The 24,075-nt window shown below is 39.5% G+C and overlaps 1 protein-coding gene across 5 annotated transcripts in view; it reads left to right on the top strand.

The window, feature by feature from the left end:
- Positions 1-24,075, top strand: part of LOC131243337 (uncharacterized protein At5g43822-like) — a 46,922-nt gene that overhangs the window by 20,177 nt on the left and 2,670 nt on the right. For 3 of the 5 annotated variants that reach the window (XM_058242630.1, XM_058242629.1, XM_058242627.1), the window contains exons 2-5: positions 746-864; positions 8,427-8,606; positions 15,891-15,947; positions 16,184-16,240. In XM_058242630.1, the coding sequence (XP_058098613.1) occupies positions 746-864; positions 8,427-8,606; positions 15,891-15,947; positions 16,184-16,240 (413 nt within the window). The remainder of the gene's footprint in view (positions 1-745; positions 865-8,426; positions 8,607-15,890; positions 15,948-16,183; positions 16,241-24,075) is intronic. The other 2 variants (XM_058242631.1, XM_058242628.1) reach the window with 1 other exon arrangement.

The raw sequence follows: 24,075 nt of genomic DNA, 5'->3' as shown, positions 1-24,075 counted from the left end.
AAAACTTTTGTGGCCCACAAAAAGTTTTTAATGGTCATTCATCACTGTTTCTAGTGTTATGGTCCACGTGAGATTTTGATCTTCTTAAGTTTTTGGATTGCGTCCTAAAATGAGATGGAAAAACAGATGGATGGCATGAATATACAACAAATACATCTAGGTGGGCTCTACATGGTTAGGTTTAGGGTGACACCCACTAAGGTGCTCCCGACTTTGACGGGTGGGGAATGGGGATCACAAGTTATGCAGCATGGTCATCAAAATTACATTTTCTGAGAAGTATGAAGTTTGGCAATTTGCAAAGTTGAAGATTCTAATTATAAATGCTTGGTTCAGAACATGGTAAATTATGAGCAATTTTTGAAGGTTTGCAAGTTTCCTTGCTGGCGGTAGTTGTCCCAAGGTAAATCCTGGATCACGGAGAGGAGATTTGTGCCATTTTTTTTTTATTGTATTGCTTGAAACTGTTTTCTCAATGTTTGTCTTTCTTTTTCTTTTTTCTTTTCCCCCTCTCTCCGTTATTCTTTCCTTTTAGTTTTCTTTTTGTTAAGTGATGGTCTTGACTTTCTACAATCAGTGGAATTTTTTTTTTTTTGGTATTGAAGTTCTGCTTGCTTTTTTGGGACTGGTTGCCATCTGCTTCACTTGCAAAATGAGAAGTTCCCTACTTCCCCTTAATTTTTGAAAAAAAGTGTAATTGTACATTCTTCAATGTATTCATTCTTTTTATATTTTTCATCACCAGGTGCTTGACGACTCAAGAAGTTATGGGGAACTAACATGTGTCCACGGCATGAGAGAGGTTTTGTTGGGGAAACAGATGGAGACCTTAGAAATCATTTTTCATTCCATTAGAGAGACTTTGTGAGCTTATCATGTCTCATGCTTCATAGTTCTGCTGAAGAAATTTCTTGTGCCATTTTCTTCTTAACTGTTCGAATATCTCTTTAGTGATAAATTAGGTGGGCATATCGTGTTATGACTTATGATTGATATTACAATGCAAATTAACTTGCTTGCTAACTTATCTCATATCATGGATGTGATTGCAATTTATATATGCTACGATGTTAAGATTGAAGCAATAATAGGCTTGTTGATGCACTTTTACAACATGCTATTACCGTCAAGGTATTCAATAACGATAACGGTGGCTGTGAAAGCCACTGCTGTTACTGTTGGGATATGGGCTGTAATGGTTGCGACCAGTGTTCAAGTTGTCAGTATCGCTACAAGTTTTGCTAGCCGGAGATAAAGATATAATATCTTTATCACCGATAAACAGAAATGCGGAGAAAAATGGTATAACATGGGGATAACGGTGGAATTTTTCAATGAAACTTCAGGACATGCCTAAATATGCTTTTACATATTCAGGAATTAAAAAATTGCAAAAAAACGAAAGCATTAAATAATAAGTTTTCATTTAATGGGACCCAAAAAGCATGCATTGCCGTAAGAAATCACTCCAATAATAACCAAAATGAGTTTATATAATATAAATGCAGCTAGCATATAATAATTAATACATGTAAAAGTAAATGAATTCAAAAATTAAATGTATTTTTCTTAACGGTAATGTAGAATGTTGATCCTTGGGAGTTGGGACAAACATACATTAGATCTACCCCATCTGTCAGGTGGGCTGTCACATTTTCAATATATATCATTGAATTATATGAAATAAAACACCTAATTAGGCCAAATAAAGGTGTAAAATTATCTTAAAACTCTAAATTCAAGTGTTGTCCACATGAGTATTGAGTGTTGTGGGCTTGTAGCCCACTCTAAATTATCCTAAAATGATATGGAAAAATGCATGAACGGCATAGATAAAATTCAAACATGATAGTGGTGCCCAAAGAGCACCGTCTAGTAGCCGCTGGCTACGTAGTGTCTATAGGCCGTCCACGTCGGGAATGGATTAGGTGTTATGTGGTTAACAGCTTAGTGGGTGTTACCCTTACTATGGGGCCCACCTAGATAATTTGTTGAATATCCATGCCATTCAACCGTTTCTACATTCCATTTTAGGACCGGGTACCAAAAACTATGCATATCTAAATCTCAAGTGGACCACACCACAGGAAACAGTGGTGAATTGGTGATTGAGTGCCTCACCATTAAAAATTCCAAAAGGCCCATCATAAAGTTTTTGTAATGTTTATTTGCAATCCAACTTCTTGATAAAGTCAAGAAGATCTGGATGACGAGAAAGTAGAAAGATCAGAGTGATCCAAAAATATTGTGGCCTACAGAAAGGTTTTAATAGTTATTCATCACCTTTTCCATTGGTATAGTTCACCTAAGATTTGGATCTTCTTATGATTTGGGATCGCCTCCTAAAATGAGATGTAAAAATAGATGGACGACATGGGTACACAGAAAATACATCAAGGTCGCCCCCACACGGTTAGAGTAACACCCACTAAGCTATTACTCGGGTAACAACCAATCCGCTCCCATCCACATCCGGGCGGAAATTGGATTGCGCACTGAGTTACGTAATATGCTTTTATCATATTGCATAAACTCTTTTGGGCCCACCGTGAATGTATGTAGTTTATCCATGGCATCCATCCGTTTTCCATCTCATTGTAGGACTTGAGCCCAAAATTAAAGAAAACATATCTAAGGCTCAAGTGGACCACACCACATGAAATAGTGGGAATAATTATTTCCACTCTTGAAACCTTCATAGGGCCCACTGTGATGTTTATTTGTCATCCAACCTATTCATTCGATCACATGGACGTGGATGAAGAGAAAACATAAATATCAGGTTGATGCAAAACTTTTGTGGCCCCCAAGAAATTTTCAATGGTAAACATTCAATTCAAACAGTTTCCTGTGGTGTGGTCCACCTAAGCTTTGGATATGCTTCATTTTTGGGTTTGCACCCTAAAATTATCTAATAAAATGGATGGACAGAGTGGATCAAATACATAAATCATGGTGGGCCCCATAGAGTTTACTCAGTAGGTAATCCGCTTCCGTTCAGGGCACGATTGTGGTGGATCCCTAAATCTACCAAGGTCGGTGGATCCCTAGCTATGGGACCCACTGTGGAGTATGTGCCTTACATCCAAACCGTCCATCATATATGACCACTCATTTTAGTGTATGATCCAAAAAATGAACTAGATCCAAATCGTAAGTGGACCACACCACAAGAAACCGTGTGTATTGAACGCATACCATTAAAAACTTCTTGGGGGCCACAGAAATTTTGAATCGAGATGATAATTGTTTTATCCCTTCATCCATGCTTTTGTATATTTATGAAAAGGTTTGTTGACAAATAAGCATCACTGTGGGCCCTATGAAAGTTTCAACGGTGAAAATCATTATTCTCACTGTTTCTTGTGGTGTGGTCGACTGGACCTGTGGATATGCTTTAAGTTTGGGATTAACCCCTAAAATGAGTTGGAAAAACGAATGGAAGCCGTGGATAAATCACATACATTAACGGTGGGCCCAGAGAGTTTACTCAGTACGATAAAGCGTACTATGCAGTTCGCTTCTAGAATTCCGAAGCTTATAAAAAGGGGGGTCGCTTTTGTTTGCTAAGAGGGGTTTTGGCCGAAGGAAGGGGTATTTTCGATTAAGGGTTTCAAAACCCTATATACAACAAAAATCAGAAAGAAATCTCTCAAAATCCCTGATTTTTCGTCGAAATCATGTATTTGCGACATCAATCTTCCAATCGAAAGAAGAAAAGGGAAAATTTCAGTTTTTTATTTTTATTTTTAACCTCTATCGAAGACAGGAGTTGTCGATTGATGCCCATGAGATTCTCTTCTTCCGAGTTTCAATCAACCATCAACCAGGTATTATCGAAATCAAAGTTTTTTTTTTTTTTTTTTTTCAATTTTTTTTTCTGATTTTTACCTATTTATCGGAAAAGAGGTAGTTGGCTACAACTTTTCCGTGATAGGTTACGTGGTTGGTGGCTGCAATTGATATTGTAGGAGAGAATCCAAAATTATTGCTGATATTTCGCTGATAATTTAGAGAGACGAAAAATTGAGGTTTCGGTGTCGCTAGTCTAGCGGACGCTGATATTATCGACATTTCGTCGAGAATGTGAACACTGGTTGCGACAACCATATTTTTTCTTTTTCTTTCTTTCTTTCTTTTTATTATTTATTATTTTTATAAATACCTGTATCGCCCTTGTAATGCATCATCACGGGCCATTTTTTCCATCGTCACGGCCCTTGTAACGCATAACAGTTCCCCCACATAACCGTTTTTAAATACCTTGATTGCTGTAGAGAGGATCTCAATTCTCAACCATATAGCTAATTGTCCTGTCTTCTTTCTTCTTTTCTTTTCTTCTACCATTAGTAAATAGGATGAAAAGAATGACAAATAAGAATGATCCCATGAAATCTATCCTTTGTAAAACCAAATTATAGGCATAAAACAAACCTAAGTCAAAATCTCCACCCAATTTGCGTTTAAACATTCTTCCTATGACTCTGTCGACATGGAGTTTGTTACTCACCAAAAACGAACCTCAACTAATCTAGCAAAGTCTTTAGTGCCTATCTAGATAAGCTTTAATGTTGTATGCTTAAAATCACCCTCTATGCCTGCGCCAAGCACAAAGCTCTCTACGCCTGTCTGCCAATGTTCAGGCGCTAATGCCAAAGCACCAGGCACTTATCTTCTTTTATCATGAGTGTTCATCTGCATGATACCCAATATTCCACGGAAGTAGGGGTGTACACGAGTCGAATCGAGTCGAGCTTGGCACGACTCGGCTCGACCACTAGCTGACCCCAGCTCGAACTTGGCTCGGCTCGATCCTCGAGCCCGACCGGCCAGCTCGGTTCAGTTAGCAGCTTGGGCCAGTTCGAGCCGAGTTCGAGCCTCTGCGGCATTTTCTCAAGCACATGGAGTGCACCTTCAATTTCTCACGGAATGTAAAGCAACAACATAGGTTTACAGGTATTTCATTAAACACTCAGCAGGCAACATAAAAATCAAGATACAAGGGTATTTATTTCATATCCATACCTTCCTCGCCACTAGCGGACACTTTGTTGTGTCATTTCATCAAACGCTTGCTAAGCAACATCAATATCAAAATAACCGAGTCACTAAACTGGTTCGATTTGAGTTGGGTTCGATCCGAGTCGAGTCGAGCTTGGGCAAGCTCGAATTTCGAGCTCAAAAAATCAACTTGACTCGGCTCAAACTCAGTTTCAAACTGAGTCGAATTGTGCTTTTTCGAGTTGAGTCGAGCGAGCTAACCGAGCTAACTCAGTTCTGTGTACACCCCTACACGGAAGTGAGCTCCTCTCATCCAATGGGAGGCTGACACGTGTCTGTAACTGCGTAAGAAACTTTTGGGGCAAAATCAAAACCCCTAGGGACTATAAATACTCCTTACCGCATCATTTGCAGGACACTTAAACGATTCGACTTGTTTTACCTCTCGAGATTTTTGATATCAACATTCATCTCCCAATTGAGGTTGAGCCTCACTAGTTTGAACACTCCCATTCCCATTGGGAAGGCTTTGTGCCAGGTTCAAACCTCCCAGGGGAAGCCTAACCACCAACAGCTAGACTTCCCAAGCGATAGGAGTCTGCATGGAGGCCTAGACCTATTTTAGCATCTGTTCCAGGCACATACACCTAGGCACCAAGAGCTAAGGACCCTATTTCCAGGTGATAGGCACTGACATGCAGTTTCATACATTCTTTTCATCATCTCTAGCATATGAGACCCTATGTGATGCTGGAATGATCACACTTGTGTATGCCATAAGGCTACATGGCCATCTGAAGCTAATGCCTCTCAAGATACATGATATGCATCATTAGCTAATATCCCGACACCTAACTGGCTATACGAGACGTGTATACTCAAATGGCTATCACTATGCTAGTACCTCAACTTGATCAATGATTTGGACACTCTGAAGATGAAAGACCATGGATTAAGACTTTGTGCATAATTTGCATAAGCTATTCTGTACCATGTAATAAGTTAGTTTTCTCTAGTTTTAACCTTTTAATCAAGGGTTTTTTTTTTTTTTTTTTCAGGGAATGTAATTAAAGGCCCATGCCAGACCACTACCTGGAATGTACTTTGTTCGCAGATTAATAAAAGCTCTCAACAAGGCATATTTGGGTGCATATCCTTGTAATGGAGTCAATAATCGAATAGACATCAATCCCTATCATAAATTAGACAAATCTTGTAAGTAGACTCATAACGTGTTTGTATTAATTGATTACTTTTTTAAATCAATCATGCTCGACAGAAAGACCAACTTAAACTGTTCTTTAAAAGAACTCTACTTTTGGAAATGGATATTAAAATGGTGAAGGCTACATCATGAGCATAACCATCAGCCAACTAACCCAAAACTGCTTAAAAGCTGAGTGTATCGGGTTTCGGGTAGGGTTCTGATAAGAAAAATGGCCCATTTAAGAAAGCAGATTAGACTTGGGTTGACCCTAGTCCAATACGTCACTTGTGTATAAATAAATATGTAGTTTGCAATAACTGTTGCCTTGTTTATTGACAGAGACGTGTTGCTTGATGCAAAATCTTTGGTTTGACTGCTTTCCAATTCTTAGCAGATCTATGGCCCATTTGGAAAGAAAATAACAACAAAACCTTTACAATAAAAGTTGAATGGTCTTCCATGTGATAGAGTTTGGTGTCTCTTTAGCTCTTAGGTGTTTAGGTCTCAAGAGAGACGATTTCTTCGGGGATTGGTCTGGGTTTCTCTTGTAATGCTTTAGCAGTGCTTTCTTTTGCACTCTTATTTGCCTTTGGCCTTTGCTTCTAATAAAATTCTCTTACCAATCAAATGGAAAAAGGAAAAAGAAAAAAAGGAAGCCTCGAAGGGATGGCCTATCCCATCTATCAAATAATAGAGATTAAGACAAATAATCTGTTTGGCTCTTGTTTCTGTTCCATTGACTGCTGGTAGAGTGGCTGGCGTCAATGTTCAAAATATCGGTATCGCGTTACGTATCGCATCCTTGGAATACAGATATGTATCAGTTATCGCACAGGATATATCATTTGTACCAGGTAATTTATCGCACTTTTTGGGAAACATGGGGAAACATTGGGAAAAATGGCTAAATTTTTCAATGAAACTTCAGGGATTGATAAAAAAAAGACCTTAATACACACTTTTAAATCATAACATCTCAAAAAAGAGGTGCATATGATAGGTTGCCTTTCTATAGGGTCCTAAGCTATGCTTTGTCTGACTGAACTAAGGCAACCATATTCAAATTGAATGCATAACATTTACAGTGTATGTGATGATCATTTCATCAAACGCTCCTAAATACTTCGAAATTAATCTCAATTGACAGCTGGTTGACAAGAAATTTCAAAAATAAATAAATAAATTAATTAATTAATTTTTAATTAAAAAAATGATTTTTATTTTCTGAAAATTGACAAGGACTTAACAGATCAATAGATCAACCCTCATACATGCTTGATTTCATGTTTGGAGTGCAAAATTGCAAGTAATTTGGGAGAAATTAAGAAAATTTCGAAATTTCCCCAATTTTCCCCAAATCGGACCACCTACACTCAAATTTCGAAATTAGAGTGTATGTGATGATCATTTCATCAAATACCCCTAAATACTTCGAAATTAGTCTCAATTGACAACTGATTGAAGGAAAATTTCGAAAAATAAAAATAAAATAAAATGGAGAACATGAAGAGTGCAAATATAGCATTTCCTTGGCCTTCATCTAATGTCCTCTCAATCTCAAAGTTCATTCCCTGCTTGACAGCATTACTTTATTTCATTACACAGCAATCAGTTTTCCCCAATTGACAGCTGGTTGACGAGAAATTTCAAAAATAAATAAATAAATAAATAAATAAATTTTTAATTAAAAAAATGATTTTTATTTTCTGAAAATTGACAAGGACTTAACAGATCAGTAGATCAACCCTCATACATGCTTGATTTCATGTTTGGAGTGCAAAATTGCAAGTAATTTGGGAGAAATTAAGAAAATTTCGAAAGTTCCCCAATTTTCCCCAGATCGGACCACCCACACTCAAATTTCGAAATTAGAGTGTATGTGATGATCATTTCATCAAATACCCCTAAATACTTCGAAATTAGTCTCAATTGACAACTGATTGAAGGAAAATTTCGAAAAAAAATAAAAAATAAAAAATGGAGAACATGAAGAGTGCAAATATAGCATTTCCTTGGCCTTCATCTAATGTCCTCTCACTCTCAAAGTTCATTCCCTGCTTGACAGCATTACTTTATTTCATTACACAGCAATCAGTTTTTTTTTTTTTTTAAAGAATGCAAGCAGATATAGCAAATTTTAATATTAGATATATTTTGAAACTTTTCTGCTTGGTTTAGTTCATTATGAGAATATCCTCTCTGCTGTTTGAAAATTCAGGAAAGAGTTTCATGGCATTGTCATATCCCTTGAGAAGACTGTGCGAGATGGCAAGCAACTATTGAAAGGGGGATCCATGCAGCCAACTGTGCATCAGATGCAATTGCGAGTGGGGATACGGCCAAGTCTTGCTGATTGCGTGGATGGGCTTAGATCTCTTTATGACATGCACCTTGCAGAGTATGGATAATTTAGAGAATACATTCGAGTTCCTTTCTCAACTGATAGATCTTTTCTTTCACCAAGAATTTTCTCCAGATATATGCTTGTAGTTCTTTTGTGCTTATAATTTTTGATGTTCTGGGTAAATTCTATGTCACAAGGTCAGTTATCTCCATTAGTTTAGACATTGTTTACCGTATATGCATGCAACTTTTTGAAGAAAATAGTATTGCTTCTTGCTTGGTTCGTTTGGAGATAAATTATAATAGGAATATGCATGATGAAATTGTTGGGCAGTCTATTTTATTCCCAAGGAGCTGTTTTCCCAAATGCATTTACTTGTTAATATAAGTGCATGAGATCTGTTTGATAGCTTGGCACGTGTGGAGGACATTCGGTCCTTTCTTAAGGTCTATTGAAGATGATGACATGGATCGAAACTAGGACATCCATGCATCAAGCGGACTGCATTGGAATGTTGAATACGGACTGTAGTGTTTTAAATAGCTTCACCATGTAGCATGTAGCTTACACTATGTAGCGTGGTGCCTTAACTCCACATAGCTCATGAGAATAGCATAAGTCACGTGTATCCTACGCTACATGCTGCATAGCCTATGGTATACTCTATGTAGCTTATACTATAAGTTACTTGTACATTAAAATCAATTAATGTCTTCATTGATTTGTTACATTTTTCATTTTTTTAATAAATATTGATAGATCTTTTCAATGATTTTAGAAAAATAATATAAGCAATATTATTAAATCAATCAGGTTGCTCTTTCTTAATTTGAGTGTTGAAAACTTGAAGTGCTGAATTGTAGTACTTAAGTACTGAAAAATCTCATTCGTGGGTTTCAAGTGTCGAAAGTCGGGGAAACCTTTGTCTCACCTTCAATATGCGGATGACACCATCATTTTTTGTGAAGCCGATCCTTTCATGTTAGACAATTTGCGCAAGATCATAATCTGTTTTGAGGCGGTTTTTGGGGTGAAAGTGAGCATGGAAAATAGTGAGGTCTTGGGCATCCATTTGTCTCATAGTGAAGTCTCCTTGTTGGCTTCGATTATAGGATGCAAGGTGGGATCTTTTCCTTCTTCTTACTTGGGGCTCCCTTTATGCATTGGTAAGCCTCCAGTTTACCTTTGGGATAAGGTGGTGCCGGTGGATAGGATAGAAAGAAAATTGGCCTCTTGCAAGAGTCGTTACCTTTTGTGGGGAGGGAGGTTAACTCTTATTAAAGCAACTTTTTCCAATATTCCGCTTTACTTCATGTCCTTATTTAAATGCCCACGCTTGGTTAGAATCAAATTGGAGAAGCTTAGAAGAGATTTCTATTGGAAAGGCTTCCATGAAGGTTTCAAATTCCATCTTTTGGTTTCAAATTCCATCTTTTGAATTTGGATGATGTTTGTAAACCCATTGAGGAAGGTGGAGCTGGTTTGCAGGATCTATTCAATATGAATCGCGCTTTGCTTGCGATGTGGTTATGGAGATTCACCACAGAGGAAGACACTCTTTGGAGGGAAATCATTGCTTCCAAGTACGGGATCACCTCGAGAGGTTGGGAAGCTGAGTCCTCAATTTACAAGGCTTATGGCTTTATTGGTGGAGTTCAAAAAGGGAATCTCATTCTCTAAAAGCGACGGTTCTGGGGTCAAATTTTGGGGGGATTGTTAGTGCGACGACTTCCCCCTCTCTCAAAGCTACCTTAACCTAGCTCGACTATTGCCTTCAGTGGATGTTAAGGTCGTGGAATGCTTCTCGGATTCAGGTGGAAACATATGTTGGTCTCCCCCTTGTAGAAGAGACTTGGCTGATTTGGAATATGAAGAGCTCTTGTCCATGTTGGAGAGGCTTCACTTTGTGTCTCCACTAGGTGGTAAAGATGAAATAGTTTGGAAATGCCATAGTTCAGGGAAGTTTTTAGTCGCATCCTTCTTCAAGAAGATTTGCTTCTCCACCTCGAGAGGTGGGCATAAATTCGCCTTCCATTTCTGGCATTATGATATTCTTCTCGAAGTTGTGGTCTTCTCTACGCTAGTAGGCAAAAAGATAGTCCTGACGATCGATGACTTACAAAAGCGCTCTATGGTTATCCTTAACAGATGCTACCTCTGTGAGCAAGAGGCAGAGACAATAAATCATTGGTTTTTCTTTTGCTTTTTCACGTCCAAAGTGTGGTTCCACTTTTTGGCCTCCTTTAGCTCGTTTTGGGCTATACTAATGCAGGACAATTAACCACTTGCTCTAAAAGCTCGAACTGTTAGAGTATGGCGAATTAATCCCTTTATTTCATAGGCCAGGCCCCACGTTGCATGGGTTAGGACCTCGGCCGAACCCCCTTCGTGGGCCCCAAATCACATGGGCCGCCCACCCTGAGCGTGTCCTCGCGTCCCACAGGCTACCCCACTCGAGCCCGGTGTGAAATGCGCATTAATCACCCCCGATGAGGAGTCTCGAACACGAGATCTCCCCCGTGGGCCCTGAATCACATGGGTCACCCACCCCGAGTGTGTCCCTGCATCTCACGGGCTACTCCACTCAAGCCCGATGTGAAAATGCCCCCGCATTAATCACCCCTGGTGAGGAGTATTGAACACAAGACCTCCCGCTTTGATTCCAATTTGATGCAGGACAATTAACTACTTGCTCTAAAAGCTCGAACTGTTAGAGTATGGCGAATTAATCCCTTTATCTCATAGCCCAGGCCCCACATCGCATGGGTTACGACCTCGGCCGAACCCCCTTCGTGGGCCCCAAATCACATGGGCCGCCTACCCCGAGCGTGTCCTCACGTCCCACGAGCTACCCCACTCGAGCCTGGTGTGAAATGCGCATTAATCACCCCCGATGAGGAGTCTCGAACACGAGATCTCCCTCGTGGGCCTCGAATCACATGGGTCACCCACCCCGAGTGTCTCCCTGCATCCCACGGGCTACTCCACTCGAGCCCGGTGTGAAAATGCCCCTGCATTATATGTCTAGCAATGTGAATGACCTTTTGTGGGCGTGGCACAGAGGAGGTCTAACTTTCAAGAAAGGATACCTTTGGCATATGGTTCTCCCAAATATTTGGTGGGGAATTTGGATCGAGAGGAATCGGCGCTGCTTTGACAACGTATCGTGGCCAGTTGAGGCTGCGATCTCTTTAGTGAAGGTTTCGCTTGCTAAATGGGCCTCTATTCTCGTAAGCTTTGACTGCTAGCAGCCCTCTCTCTCCTTTTGTTTTTCCCCCCTTTTTTTATATATATATTTTAAATTGGGCTTTTGCCTTTGCTGTATTCTTTTCCCACTAACCGTTGCTAGTGGGCCTTTTATAAAGTTCCACAACTCTTCAAAAAAAAAAAAGTACTGAAAAATCTATTTGGTATTGTATGAAAAAAGTCCTAATATCTGAAAATAAGCACCCCTTTTTTTTTTTTTCCACAAAAACTTGTTTGGAAAACACAAATTACAAATGTCTGAAAATTGGAAATTTGTCATATTTGCCCATATTGTCCCAATTTCTATCTTTTGTAGAATGTGAGACGAAACCTGTTATTGCCATGCCTTTAAATTTGGCACACCTATGCCAATACAATAAAAATTTAATACTTTCCCCACCAAATAAAGCCGGGTAGATGAACAGTCTGGATCTTTCATGTTTGCCAGGTGCAGTGACATGAATTGATTGTGTAATGAAGCAAATAGGTGATAATACAGGTGTAGCCTTTAATTCTGTGATCAAAGTGCAGTGGTTAGATGGGCCACACCATGGACCATGCTCCATATTCTTCTTAATAGAATAACCATACCCCTTCGATTGGTGTCATTAGGGGACAAGCACACTAAGTGGGTGATCCGAAGCATTGGTCGGTGCTCTGTGGACACCACCATGTTGTTTGTGTTTTATATAAGCCATTTGTCCATTTTGCCAGATCATATTTGTGTATGATCCCAAAGATGAGTACATCCAAATCTCAGGTGGACCAGACCACAAGAAGCAATGGTGATTAAACACTCATCATTAAAAACTTCGTAGGGCCCACTTTAATGTTTATTTTCCATCTAACTTGTTGAATAGTTCATGCGGTCTTAATGAAGAGAAAACATAGATACCAACTTGATCCAAAACCTGTGTGACCCAAGAAGTTTTTAATCGCGGGCGTTCAATGACCATTATTTCTTGTGGCGTGGTCCATTTGAGAGTTGAATCTGCCTCATTTTTGGGCTCATGCCCTAAAATGATATGGAAAATGGATTAACGATGTGGATAAAACACATACATCATAGTCGGCCAGAGAGCTTTTCCAGCACCTTCTGGAGGGGTCACCACGGATTTGAGCCCTAGTTTTGGTGGAGTGGGGGTAACACCATAGTGGGTGCTACCTTGACCTTGGGGCCCACCATGATGTATATGTTGTATCTCCATGCGCCCATCTGTTTTCCCAACTCATTTTAGGGCATGGTCCAAAAAATGAAGCAGATCCAAATCTCAAGTGGACCATACCACAAGAAACAAATGATCACCACTAATAAACAGTTCCTAAGGCCCACCGTAATGTTTATTTGCCATCAACCTGTTGATAAGGTCACATAGACCTAGATGAAGGGAAAACGCAAAAACCAGCTTGATCCAAAACTTTTGTGGCCCTCAAGAAGTTTTTAATGGTGGCATTCAATCCCTACTATGTGGTCCACTGTAGATTTGGATCTACTTCATTTTTGGGACCACACCCTAGAATGAGCTAGAAAAAATTGATGGACGACGTGGATATATAACACATACATCAAAGTGAGCCGCATGGTCAGGGTAACACACACTAACGTGTTACTGGGTAACACCTACTCCCTTTCAAAGTGCACATACAGAACACAACACCTAGGTATCGTGTTGATGTGACAAAGTTGTGTCTACCCCACCGTGATGTATGTGTTTCATCCACACTATCCATCCATTTGGTCATATCATTTTAGGGCGTGAGCCCAAAAATGAGGTAGATCCAAAGTTCAAGTGGACCACACCATACAAAATAGTGGGGATTGAATGCCTACCATTGAAAACTTCTTGGGGGCCACAAAGTTTTGGATCAAATTGATATGTGTGCTTTCCCTTCATCCAGGTCTGTGTGACCTTATTAATAGGTTGGATGGCAAATAAAAATCATGGTAGCCCCTGGGAAGGTTTTGACGGTGGATGTCATTGTCACATTGCTTTTTGTGGTGTGGTCCGCTTGAAATTTGGATTTGCCTCATTTTTGGGCCCATGCCCTAAGATGATCTGGAAAAATGGATGGACAGTGTGGATATAACACATACATTATGATGGGGCCCACAATAACTTTGCCAAGTGTTCCACAATTCGAGTCCTTTCAAAGCTTTCATAAAAGTCACAAAAGGATAAAGTTGTCATTTATAAAAGTTTTGGAGGATATTTTGGTCAAAAGTGACCAAAGATATTGAACAATATCCCTTACTGCATGCCGTGTTAAGTCTCAAGTCAAGAGAGGAAAGCTTAAATTTTTTTTAGTGAAAATCCAAATTAAGCACTTAATTTCTTGGATTAGCCAAATGTTTTGAATGAGTGAAAATCACTGAAAATAGCATATTTCAGTGATAAGTGCAGAAAATAAGTTTTACCAAAGAGGCCCCTTTATCTTTGCCTATTTTTCATGTTATTTTAAGTCGTGTTCTGTTGCACCAAATGTCATTAAATTCCATTATTAATCAGACAAATTTGGTGCAAAATGTCATAAATTTCATGATATTTGGTGCAACCAAGCACAACCTTAATTAAAAATCTTGAAGTAGTGTGTATCTCATGCTACACGCTATGTAGCTTAAGCCTCATGCTTCCGAGGGGTGAACGCTTTGCTACACACTATTCGCTATTTAAAACACTGTTGTTGATAAGGTTTTATATACTGCCATCGGTTTCATACTGGGAAGGTGCACTTGATGAATGGACTGGCATATTTTTGCACCAAGTCATCTGAGTGATCATCCCACCTTAGCACCTTTCAGATGCACCACACATGCAACTGCATGCAAAGGTGCATATAGAGAGGGTCTATGTGGGGCTAGCAAACCTTTTGTTTATATTCAACTGAGAAATGGTCAACCTATAACCCAGCTGTAGGTTGAGCTGATAGTGCCATTCCGTGGTGTTCGATGGCCTAACTTGATCTACAACCTTTTTCTTCAGACATTTTCCTGTGGTACTATATGACGCTTCAAGAGCAGTCTGATGCATAAAATGAAATTGGTTACAGGTGATTAGTCCATCTCAGTTGCCTTTTTTCTTTTTTTCTTTGTTTCTTTATTCATTATAATAGTATTTACTTCCCAACAGGAGATGGAATGCTGAAGAACCAATGAGGTCGTTCACCCCAAGGGCGGCTCAACATTTTTGGGGGCCTTAGGCAAGTCATAAAAATGAGGCTTTTTAGTTTAAAGAATAAAAAAATTTAATAAATTCAAAATTAAACCATAAATTTGCTTCTTGCCTTTTTAGATGCAAAATTACTAATTAAAGTTTTGTATTCAAGTTTACCCAATAAATCAGTTTCGATAGATAAAATTGCTAAACCGTTTAATCTATCTTGAGACATAATTGTTCGTAAATAATTTTTTATAATCTTTAGTTTTGAAAAACTTCTTTCTGCAGATGCAACTGTAACAGGTATGGTAAGTAGTAATCTATATGCAATAAAACAATTTGGAAAACAATCTAGTTCTTTTATTAGATTGAGTATTTCAATTGGAGTATTAATTTCTGTTTTTACAAATTCTTTTAATTAGACATTGGTGTGCCACTATACCGTTAGAAAAATGAAGTTAGAATTTAATTTAGAAAAATGACGTTAGAATTTAATTTTTTGAGAACTTAATTAGCAATAAAGTAGGTAGTTGTGGTCCTAGGTTTTAGGAGAAGAATTTATTGGGAATGATGCTATTATTTTGAAAAGAGACGATAGAGTTAGACTGTTATTATTGATAGTGCTAGTTTCTAGGATTTGTTTTTTATTTTCAATTTCAAATTTGTAAACTAATTTTTAGATGTTCCTATTTTGTAGGCCTTTCAATAAGTTTTATTTAAAAAATTTTAGGCTTTTTTTCTTCTTCTTAATTTTAATTTTGCTATAATATTGGACCTTCATAATTAAGAAATTTTAATTTTGCTATAATATGGGGCCTTCATAATTAGGGCGCCTTAGACGATTGCCTCACCTGCCTACCCCTTAGAGCCGCCCCTGTTTCACCCATGTTCTATGAAAACCGTAAAAGGCCTTGACTAGGAGTGGAAATTTGATTAGGGTTGAAGGACCTAAAAGGCAGCTAAGGGAAGACCAAAGAGGGCTTGGACTGAAGTGGTAAGGGATATTAAGGCTTGTAGACTTACAGAGGATCGGACCTTGGATAGGAATGATTGGCAAACCCTAGTAGCTTAGACAAGGTCACTGTGATGGCTATGAATGCATTTCATTTATGATGTTTCCTTTCGCTATCTGACTGGACTTTCTTAAAATCTTAAAGTAAACCATCATATCAGTTTATTTTAGGTGGAGAAGTCAACCTAAGAGGCTGACTCGATTTTTATTTTATCCAGGTACATGCTAAAGTCATCGACAATTTCAGCTTTGAGTCCTCAGACACTGCATTCCAGGTCAGTAGATTATCTGTATGGAGCTGGGGTACTTCCAGCTAGTCTCTTGAAAGCTTGATATCTTGGACAATGGTGTTTCATCTTGGGGAGTTAGTTGATACTCCGGCTGCATATGATGCTTGATATGCTGGTACTTAGAAATGAAATTGGGGAATATAACCCAAATAAACTGGCTAAATTGTGGACCCACTGTTGTTAAGTATCAATACAAAAATTATGTTCGTTGGACAATCCTAACCCTGATTCATGGGCACTTGTTTTTTGAAATAAGGCCATTGCATTTTTTCGTTTCTAACTGTCCAATAAGTGTCTGGAAATCTAATATTTTGATAACCAAGGAAGACTAATTTTTGTTCATGACACATCCAAACTGGAGCTCATGATTGGACCATTTAGTTTGGATTATTTGGATTCGCATATCATCCATCACACGCTGGTAGAGTATTAAAGTATCTCTTTCGTCTTTAGCTGAAAACTACCCTACAACTGTTTAGCTCCATTTACTCCAGAAGATGATTATTTCTAAAGTTTAAGCATTGCCATTCCCAATGATTTTCCATGCAATACTCATTTTTAGAAATGCATGCCTTTCTTCAACAATACAAATGACAGCGGGACATCTGTTTCTCTGATTTCTTTTTTATATCCAAGGCAATCCATGTTAAGGCTTATTAGAAACTGTAGACATATTTTTCTGGGACCGTAAGGCTCTTATTCTTTTATTTTCCTTTTTTACTCTTTAAGCCAAGGGCACTTTATGTGATTTGATAATCATGTTAATATAAAAGCAAAAGGGTTGGACGTCCAACCCTAACCTTGTCTTCCTTTCCCTATGTCAGAGAGAGCAAACCACTTGGGAAGAGGAAGGCACTTAAGGTTAGACACCCAACCCTTTTTATCTTATATTAAGTGAATTGCCAAATTATATAAAGTGCCCTTAGCACAAAGGGTAGAAAAGGAAAATAATAAAAGAAAGTAAAAAAGTAAGAGAAATAAGAGAGTCATGGTCCATGGTCTACTGTCTAGAGGGTCACATTGCATGATCCACTGAGTCACAGTCCATCCGTCTACACAAATATATGTCTACACTCCTCAAGTTGAGTCATAGATATTAATCATGCCCAGCCTACCAAGAATACGTCGTCTAAGTTCAACTGTAAGAGCCTTAGTGAAGATACTAGCAAGCTATGCAGTAAATGGAATAAAGGGTGTAGATATACTGGCAACAACAATCTTCTCATGAATAAAATGACAACAGCCTTAATATGTTTTGTTCACTCATGAAAAACAAGATAAGAAGTTATATGAATCATAGCCTAATTGTTACAATACATGGGAACTAGGGTCTTCACTAGAAATCCTAACTCAGCAACAAAACCCTTCAACTAAAAATTTCACATGCGATATTTGCCATAGCATGGTACTCGAGCTAAGCATTGGATTGCTAAAAAACTGTCTAGTTTTTACTTCCAGATAACTAGATTAACCTCCGAAAAAGTACAGTACAATGTTGTAGAACGTTGATCTAGTAAACCTGCCCAATCAAGATAAGAATAGCCTTCAATGTCAGGACTATAGTGACAACAAAATGAGATGCCACATTCTAGAGAAGAATTAATATAGGGCTTGTTTGGGAGCTTGTATTTGGAATGCATTGGAATCCAAATCACAAATAACGGGGATTCCGAGTCCTCAGTTATGTTTGGCAGCTTCTAATAGGAATCCATTGGAATCTAAAAACGAGAATGTATCTAAATTCTTTAGTATATTTATATGAACTTGACTTTGATTACAAGACAACTTTCATATCTCAAATTAGCGTACATATGTGATATTTGATAAAATGATTGTAACATGCCCATAAGAAATATATACTTTGGCAAAAAATAATGAAATTCTAAGCCTTGGGTGGGCCACAAGCATAAGGATCACACACGAGCGACTCACCAACGTTTTTAAGTGTTGATTTACATGGCCAATGTTTGGACAATTCAGATCATTCTATTGATGTGATTTTAGTGATGCAATCGATAATTAGATTGTTTTGACGTATCATCAGTGTGCCACATGTAGAATGAATTAGCAGCTTAACGACACCTTTATTATACGTGCGACTCTCTTGCCTTTAAATAGGAGCAAAAAAAAAAAGAAGAAGAGAAGGCATTTCACTCCGATTACATTGAAATTACAGCAAGATTGTGAGATTTCAAAACACACCAAAGTTATGTATTTCATTTACCTTCGATTTTATTTACTCTTGAATCCACATTGCCAAACAACTTTTGGAATCCGAATGCACTCGAATACACCCAAATTTGTGTTGTCAAACAACCTTGTAGTGTAAGATGCAATGAGTTGCCTTGAGATGATTGGAATGAGGAGCATGTGTGAATTGACTTACCAAACTCATTGCTTGAGATGGATGGACGAGTAATAATCAAATATATCAATCGACAAACCAAATGTTGGTACTTGCAAGAATGATCAAGAAGTTCCCTATCATTAGCTTGAATCTTCTTATTAATATCTAATATTGAATCAATGGGTTTGACACCAAGATTACTAGTTGAAATCAACAAATCAAAGAAATTTTTGTTGAGACAAAATGATGCTCTTTTATAACGAGAGACTTCAATACCAAGAAATAATTTTAGTCCAAATCTTTGATATCAAATACCTTACTCAGAGTTTCAACTTAGAAATCGAGTAGTATCATCGCCTGTAACAGTGATATTTTTAAACTATATGAGACTATATGGAAACTATAACTTATTTCTTTGAGAATAACATGAATATATAGAAGAGATGGGAGATCTATAAAGATCTGTGGAGATCCTAAAAATTACTAATCTACTCTAATAGATATCATCTACATACACACCCACAACGATAATATCCTGTACATGCCACTTAACAACATAAAGTGATCTAAGTGAACACGAGTAAATCCAATATGAATCAAAGCCATATTAAATTTCTCAAATCAGGCTCAAGGAGCCTGCTTCAAGCCATATATAGCCTTCTTAAGACGACAAACATTTCCTTTGGCTTTCTAGCAAGCCAAAAGGAGGAAGCAAATAAATATCCTTAGTTAAATCACCATTCAAAAAAAAACATTCTTAACATCTGATTGACGCAACAAGCTATTCAAATTAGTAGCAAGAGAAATTATTACTCGTATTAAATTCATCTTAGTAAAATGAACAAAAGTCATAGAATAATTCTCACCATATGTCTGTATAAACCCTCTAGCAACTAGACGAGCTTTATGTTAAGCTATACTATTATCAGGGTTATAAGCGGAGTCGTAGGTTAAAATCTGTTCCACATCAATACTGGCCACTTCAGTAGCCATGGGAAGGATTGTCTATCTCGATCAACCTCCATGCTACGAGGAGTTGATAGAGGCCTATTTGGAGAAATTAATGTTGCCGCTGCAACCTGTGCGGGCGCTGAGAGTTATGCTTCTCTTGACGAAGAGACCTCCATGATCATTGGAAGTATTTGGGGGTCAATTGGAGGAATATTGATGGGTGGAGGAGAAGGCTTCTCGCGAAGCAGCGGGGAGTAGTTGGCATTGAAAGTCATGATGATATTAGCCATCAATGAATAGCTAAATTCCCCATAATCAAGTGGTTTTCTACAGGAGTGTTCGACTTGCCAATTGGGGTAGATACATCTTGTGGGGTTTCTCGGGCGACTGCTGTGGCTTTAGCTACGATATCATCTTCTTCAATGTTTACTTCTCCTTCCTCTTCCATGTTGTTATAATCTGAAGAGTTGCTTTCTCTAGTAGAGTTGTTGCTGACAGTGGATTCTTCATCACCTCTTTCCTTAGAAGACTCATCTTCGATCGGTTCTTCGATCTTAACTTGTTTGCCTTTGCTGGATGGATCGACCCCACTTGTGTATATTCTCACTTCTATAGAGGCAGGAGAGACGCCTTGATTACTCTGTTCTATCGGGGGAGAATGAGCTTGTGTCTGAGAACAAGTCACAGGGATGAGAAATTTTGCCTTGTAGGCCTCATCATTGGAGAAGCAGTCAAGGGCTCAAGCCTGCTCTCGGTACCCATTGTAGTATCTCTGGTGAGGGTATAAAGCGCGATTGTTTGTGCTTGTAAAGTCGGATCATTACCCTCTTATGGATTGGGAGTTGTGGTAGTGGCAGCCTGCTCTCCTAATCTTCTTATTTCTTCTAGAGGAATTCCATAAGCAATTCGGCCTTCCAAAGTGTTGGCGAGCTTGACCTGACGAATAGGTTCCTCCAGAGAAATCTTTAGACAAACCTGACCGGGGGTAGGAGCGTGATCCTTCTCCACTATATAACAAATCCTCTGCTCTAGTCTATAGTTCTTTAGTCTTGGTGGAGCTATCCAAACTAGATAGTTTACTGAATGACAGTGACGAACCAGATGGAATTGGTGGACCCACCATCGTATCCAACAATAAGAAGCTTGGACCGACCCCGATAAGATGAAGCGAGACCCTGTGCGCACGATCAGGAGCTGCTTCCAGATAAGTGCCCAGTTATACGGGCCAATGCCAAAATTCCTCATCACTCGGGTGAAAACTCCACAATTCTTTGATATGGTCTGATCGTAGCCGAACTAACGCGTGAACCTACTGGGTAGTAGGGCTCCCGCCAAAATTCGCTACTTTTCCTCAAAGGGAGACTGTTGGATTTGATGCAAATGAAAAAGATGTGTTCACTCGATGATAGGGAGTCGCCGTCGATGGCTTCTCTATCCTCAGGGATATTGGAGAATGAGAATTGGAAGAAGATGATGGATTATGTCCTCTCAATCTTATCCACCACCCAGTCCTAAGTCTTCTTAATCATCTTTCTCCGTTGATAATGCCAGAGAAGGAAACGATATAAGTTGACGTACGCCTTTTCTGGTTTATCGTAAGTCCATAGAAAATATACTCCCAGCCACCATGCGAAGTAGTGCTAAGGAGTATAAGTAGAAGATGCTCTGACTGAAGGACTCTTGCAGTGAGTCACGACATCGCTGAAAGCGCGATAAAGATAACATAGAACTAGAGGGCCCAAGAATATTTTCTGACCTCTGCCATTGCTCCAACGACCTCAAATAGAGTGGGTCTAATAGCATTTGCTGTATTTTGTTCTGATGAGAATTAATGAAGAAGTATACGAAGATACACGTGAAAAAAGAAGAAGAATATACCGAAGATCTCTTGTGAAATGCGCAAGCCAGTTGAGGTTAAGGACTTTTTTAATATCTGGAAACTTCGCCATTTCTCGGAAGAGTTCTATGGTGGTCTCTAAGACTTTCGGCTAACGATTTGTGGGAGAGAAGTGGGCAAACTCCTCATTTGTGGGCACGCACTCAACAAAGAAACGGCCTATGATGGGAAGACTAGCCATTATGTAAAGGTCCCACAGTGTGATGCTGACTTCGCCAATAGGAAGATGGAAGGGGTTGGTGGTAGGGCACAAGTAGTTCAGGAAGCCCTTGAATACAGTCAAACCTCTGCAGAAATAGTCGGATGTGACTTCGATCATGTTAAGAAGATCGATCTTTATCAAGATGTTTGGATGCTTCTTAATTATTGATTTAGCCCAAGCATTATAGTAATTGCACGAGGACAAGAAATTGTGAATTCGGAACTCCTCTGTACCCCACAGGGAGTCTCGAGTATAGAAGCATTGTTGTGTGGTTTCGAAGAAATGAGTGGGAAAAAGGTTGTGTCGGTTATAACATGGCAGTACGAACCGCATGGGAGAAATCTTGTTGGTCCTTTACCTGGAGCCCCTGTCTATCAAAAGACCCTCCAGGATTTGAGGCTCCCTCATGGCCCAATGGGCTGTGTAGAGGATCCTATTGTGTATCATCATGTCTGTGGGTTCACTGTAGAGGATTGAGAGGTGGCGACGGAGGTTCATCGGAATGATGACTATCTCATCCTTGAAAGGGCTGTTGAATTTGATCATATCTTGGTGCACCTTCACACTGTCCCAAGTGTTTTGAAGGCGCTTCTTGTTGAACTCCTGGATCTTTTCTTCAAGCTGCTGCCCCTTGATCTTTAACGACTTCTTTGTAAAGGAGGGAGGGGGGCTGGTTTCTCTGATGGACGGCCTGGAGCTATCCGTTTGAAGATTCGAAGTGGCCTTCAGCCAATCTTCCCACTCTACTTCACAGCCCTTTCGAGGGGGTCTTTCTATTTCCCCCATGATTATGCATGGCAGATGGGGCTGGCCAGATGTGCCATCCTGTTGTAAAAGTCCAACACTTGAAGACTAGGTTCCTTGAATTAGAGGTGTACACAAGTCGAACTGAGTCGAGCTTGGCACAGCCCGACTCGACTCGGCTCGGCTCAGTCCTCGAGCTTGGTTGGCCAGCTCAGCTCGGTTCGGTCAGTAGCTCAAGCCAGTTCAAGCCGAGTTCGCCTCTACGGCATTTTCACGAACACATGGACTGCATCTCAAATTCTCACTATTTGTAAAATGGCATCAACGGTTTTTACAGGTATTTCATCAAACAACTCGTAGGCAACATCAAAATCAAGAAAAAGAGGTATTTGCTTCACAAGCATACCTTCCTTGCCACCAGCTGACACTTGGTTAGGTCATTTCATCAAATAGTTGGTGAGCAACATCAATACCAAAGTAATCGAGTCGCCGAATTGGTTCGATTCGAGTCCGATTCGAGCTGGGTTCGATCCAAGTCGAGTCGAGCGAGCTAACCGAGTTAACTCTGCTCGTGTATAGCCCTACCTTGAATAAGGAGGGGTGGCTAATAGTCGTCTTAACCCTCTTTCTAGGGCGATCATCTGCCTGCAAAGACTGAGGATTCCACGGTGATTCCATTCCTTGACTCTCGGGAGTTTGGTGAGGAGTTGAAAGTTCTTGTCTAGTTCCATGCGTCCTCTTACTCTTTGCCATTTTGCCTTCAAAAAGGAAGAAGGTGAGAAGAAATTTTCGCAGAGTACGGGGACTAAGGCAAATTTCTATTGAAGCAAGAGGTTGTTGTGCGGTCGCGCAAAAGCGGTAAGTTGTGCTATCACGCGAGGTGGTTCTGTTGCGCAATCATGCAAAGGTGTGGTGTATAATTGGATCCAAGTCAGAGCAAAGTAATTGAAATGAAGGGTGGCCAGTTTATATAGGCCGGGGGACTCAACCAGCTGTTGTGCATACCCAATCCCGCAACAAGTGTGTTGCGTGATTGCGCAACGGATGAAGTTTACGAAAAAAAAAGTTTTTATTTTTATTTTGCCCGGATAGAGGTTCGATCCCCTGTTTGCATTTCTCCAAGAAGAATTCTAAGGAGGATCAAGGGGGCATCTGTTGGAGCACAAAGTTCATTGCGCACCCACACAACAGGAACATGTTGCACGACCACGCAACTGAAGAAAGAGGCATAGGGGGAAAGGAAGTGGAGTGGAATGGAGCTCGGTTGTGCGCTTGCAATAGTATGAAATTCGCACAGTACAAATGTGTTACGCGACCGCCCAACATAGAAGTAGTGCGCGCCTGCGCAACAGGGTTTTGTTATGTGTACATGGGCTTTATACATGCGAAAGCATGTAAAGACCCCCTCACTCTTCTCATTTGGACATTGAAAAAATATTCGAGAGCTTTAAGAGTCAGAGAATTGCAGAATTTAGGTATCAAGTGGGTTGCAGCATTTGAAGAAGGAAGGAAGAAGATGAAGCGAAGTCAGCAACAACAAATCTATTGCGTAACCACACAAAAGGGCCGTGCAACAAATGACTGACAAGGCCAATTCACTGTGCATTTTATGCGGTTTCATCATGGATGCTCACATTATTATGCTTATCAACTACTAATTCAATTTTTTGACTTATGCA

The sequence above is a fragment of the Magnolia sinica genome, chromosome 4 (genome assembly GCF_029962835.1).
Source record: "Magnolia sinica isolate HGM2019 chromosome 4, MsV1, whole genome shotgun sequence".
Taxonomy (NCBI): Eukaryota; Viridiplantae; Streptophyta; class Magnoliopsida; order Magnoliales; family Magnoliaceae; genus Magnolia; species Magnolia sinica.
Note: the sequence above shows the minus strand (reverse complement) of the source record. Positions and strands in the feature narration are given on the sequence as shown.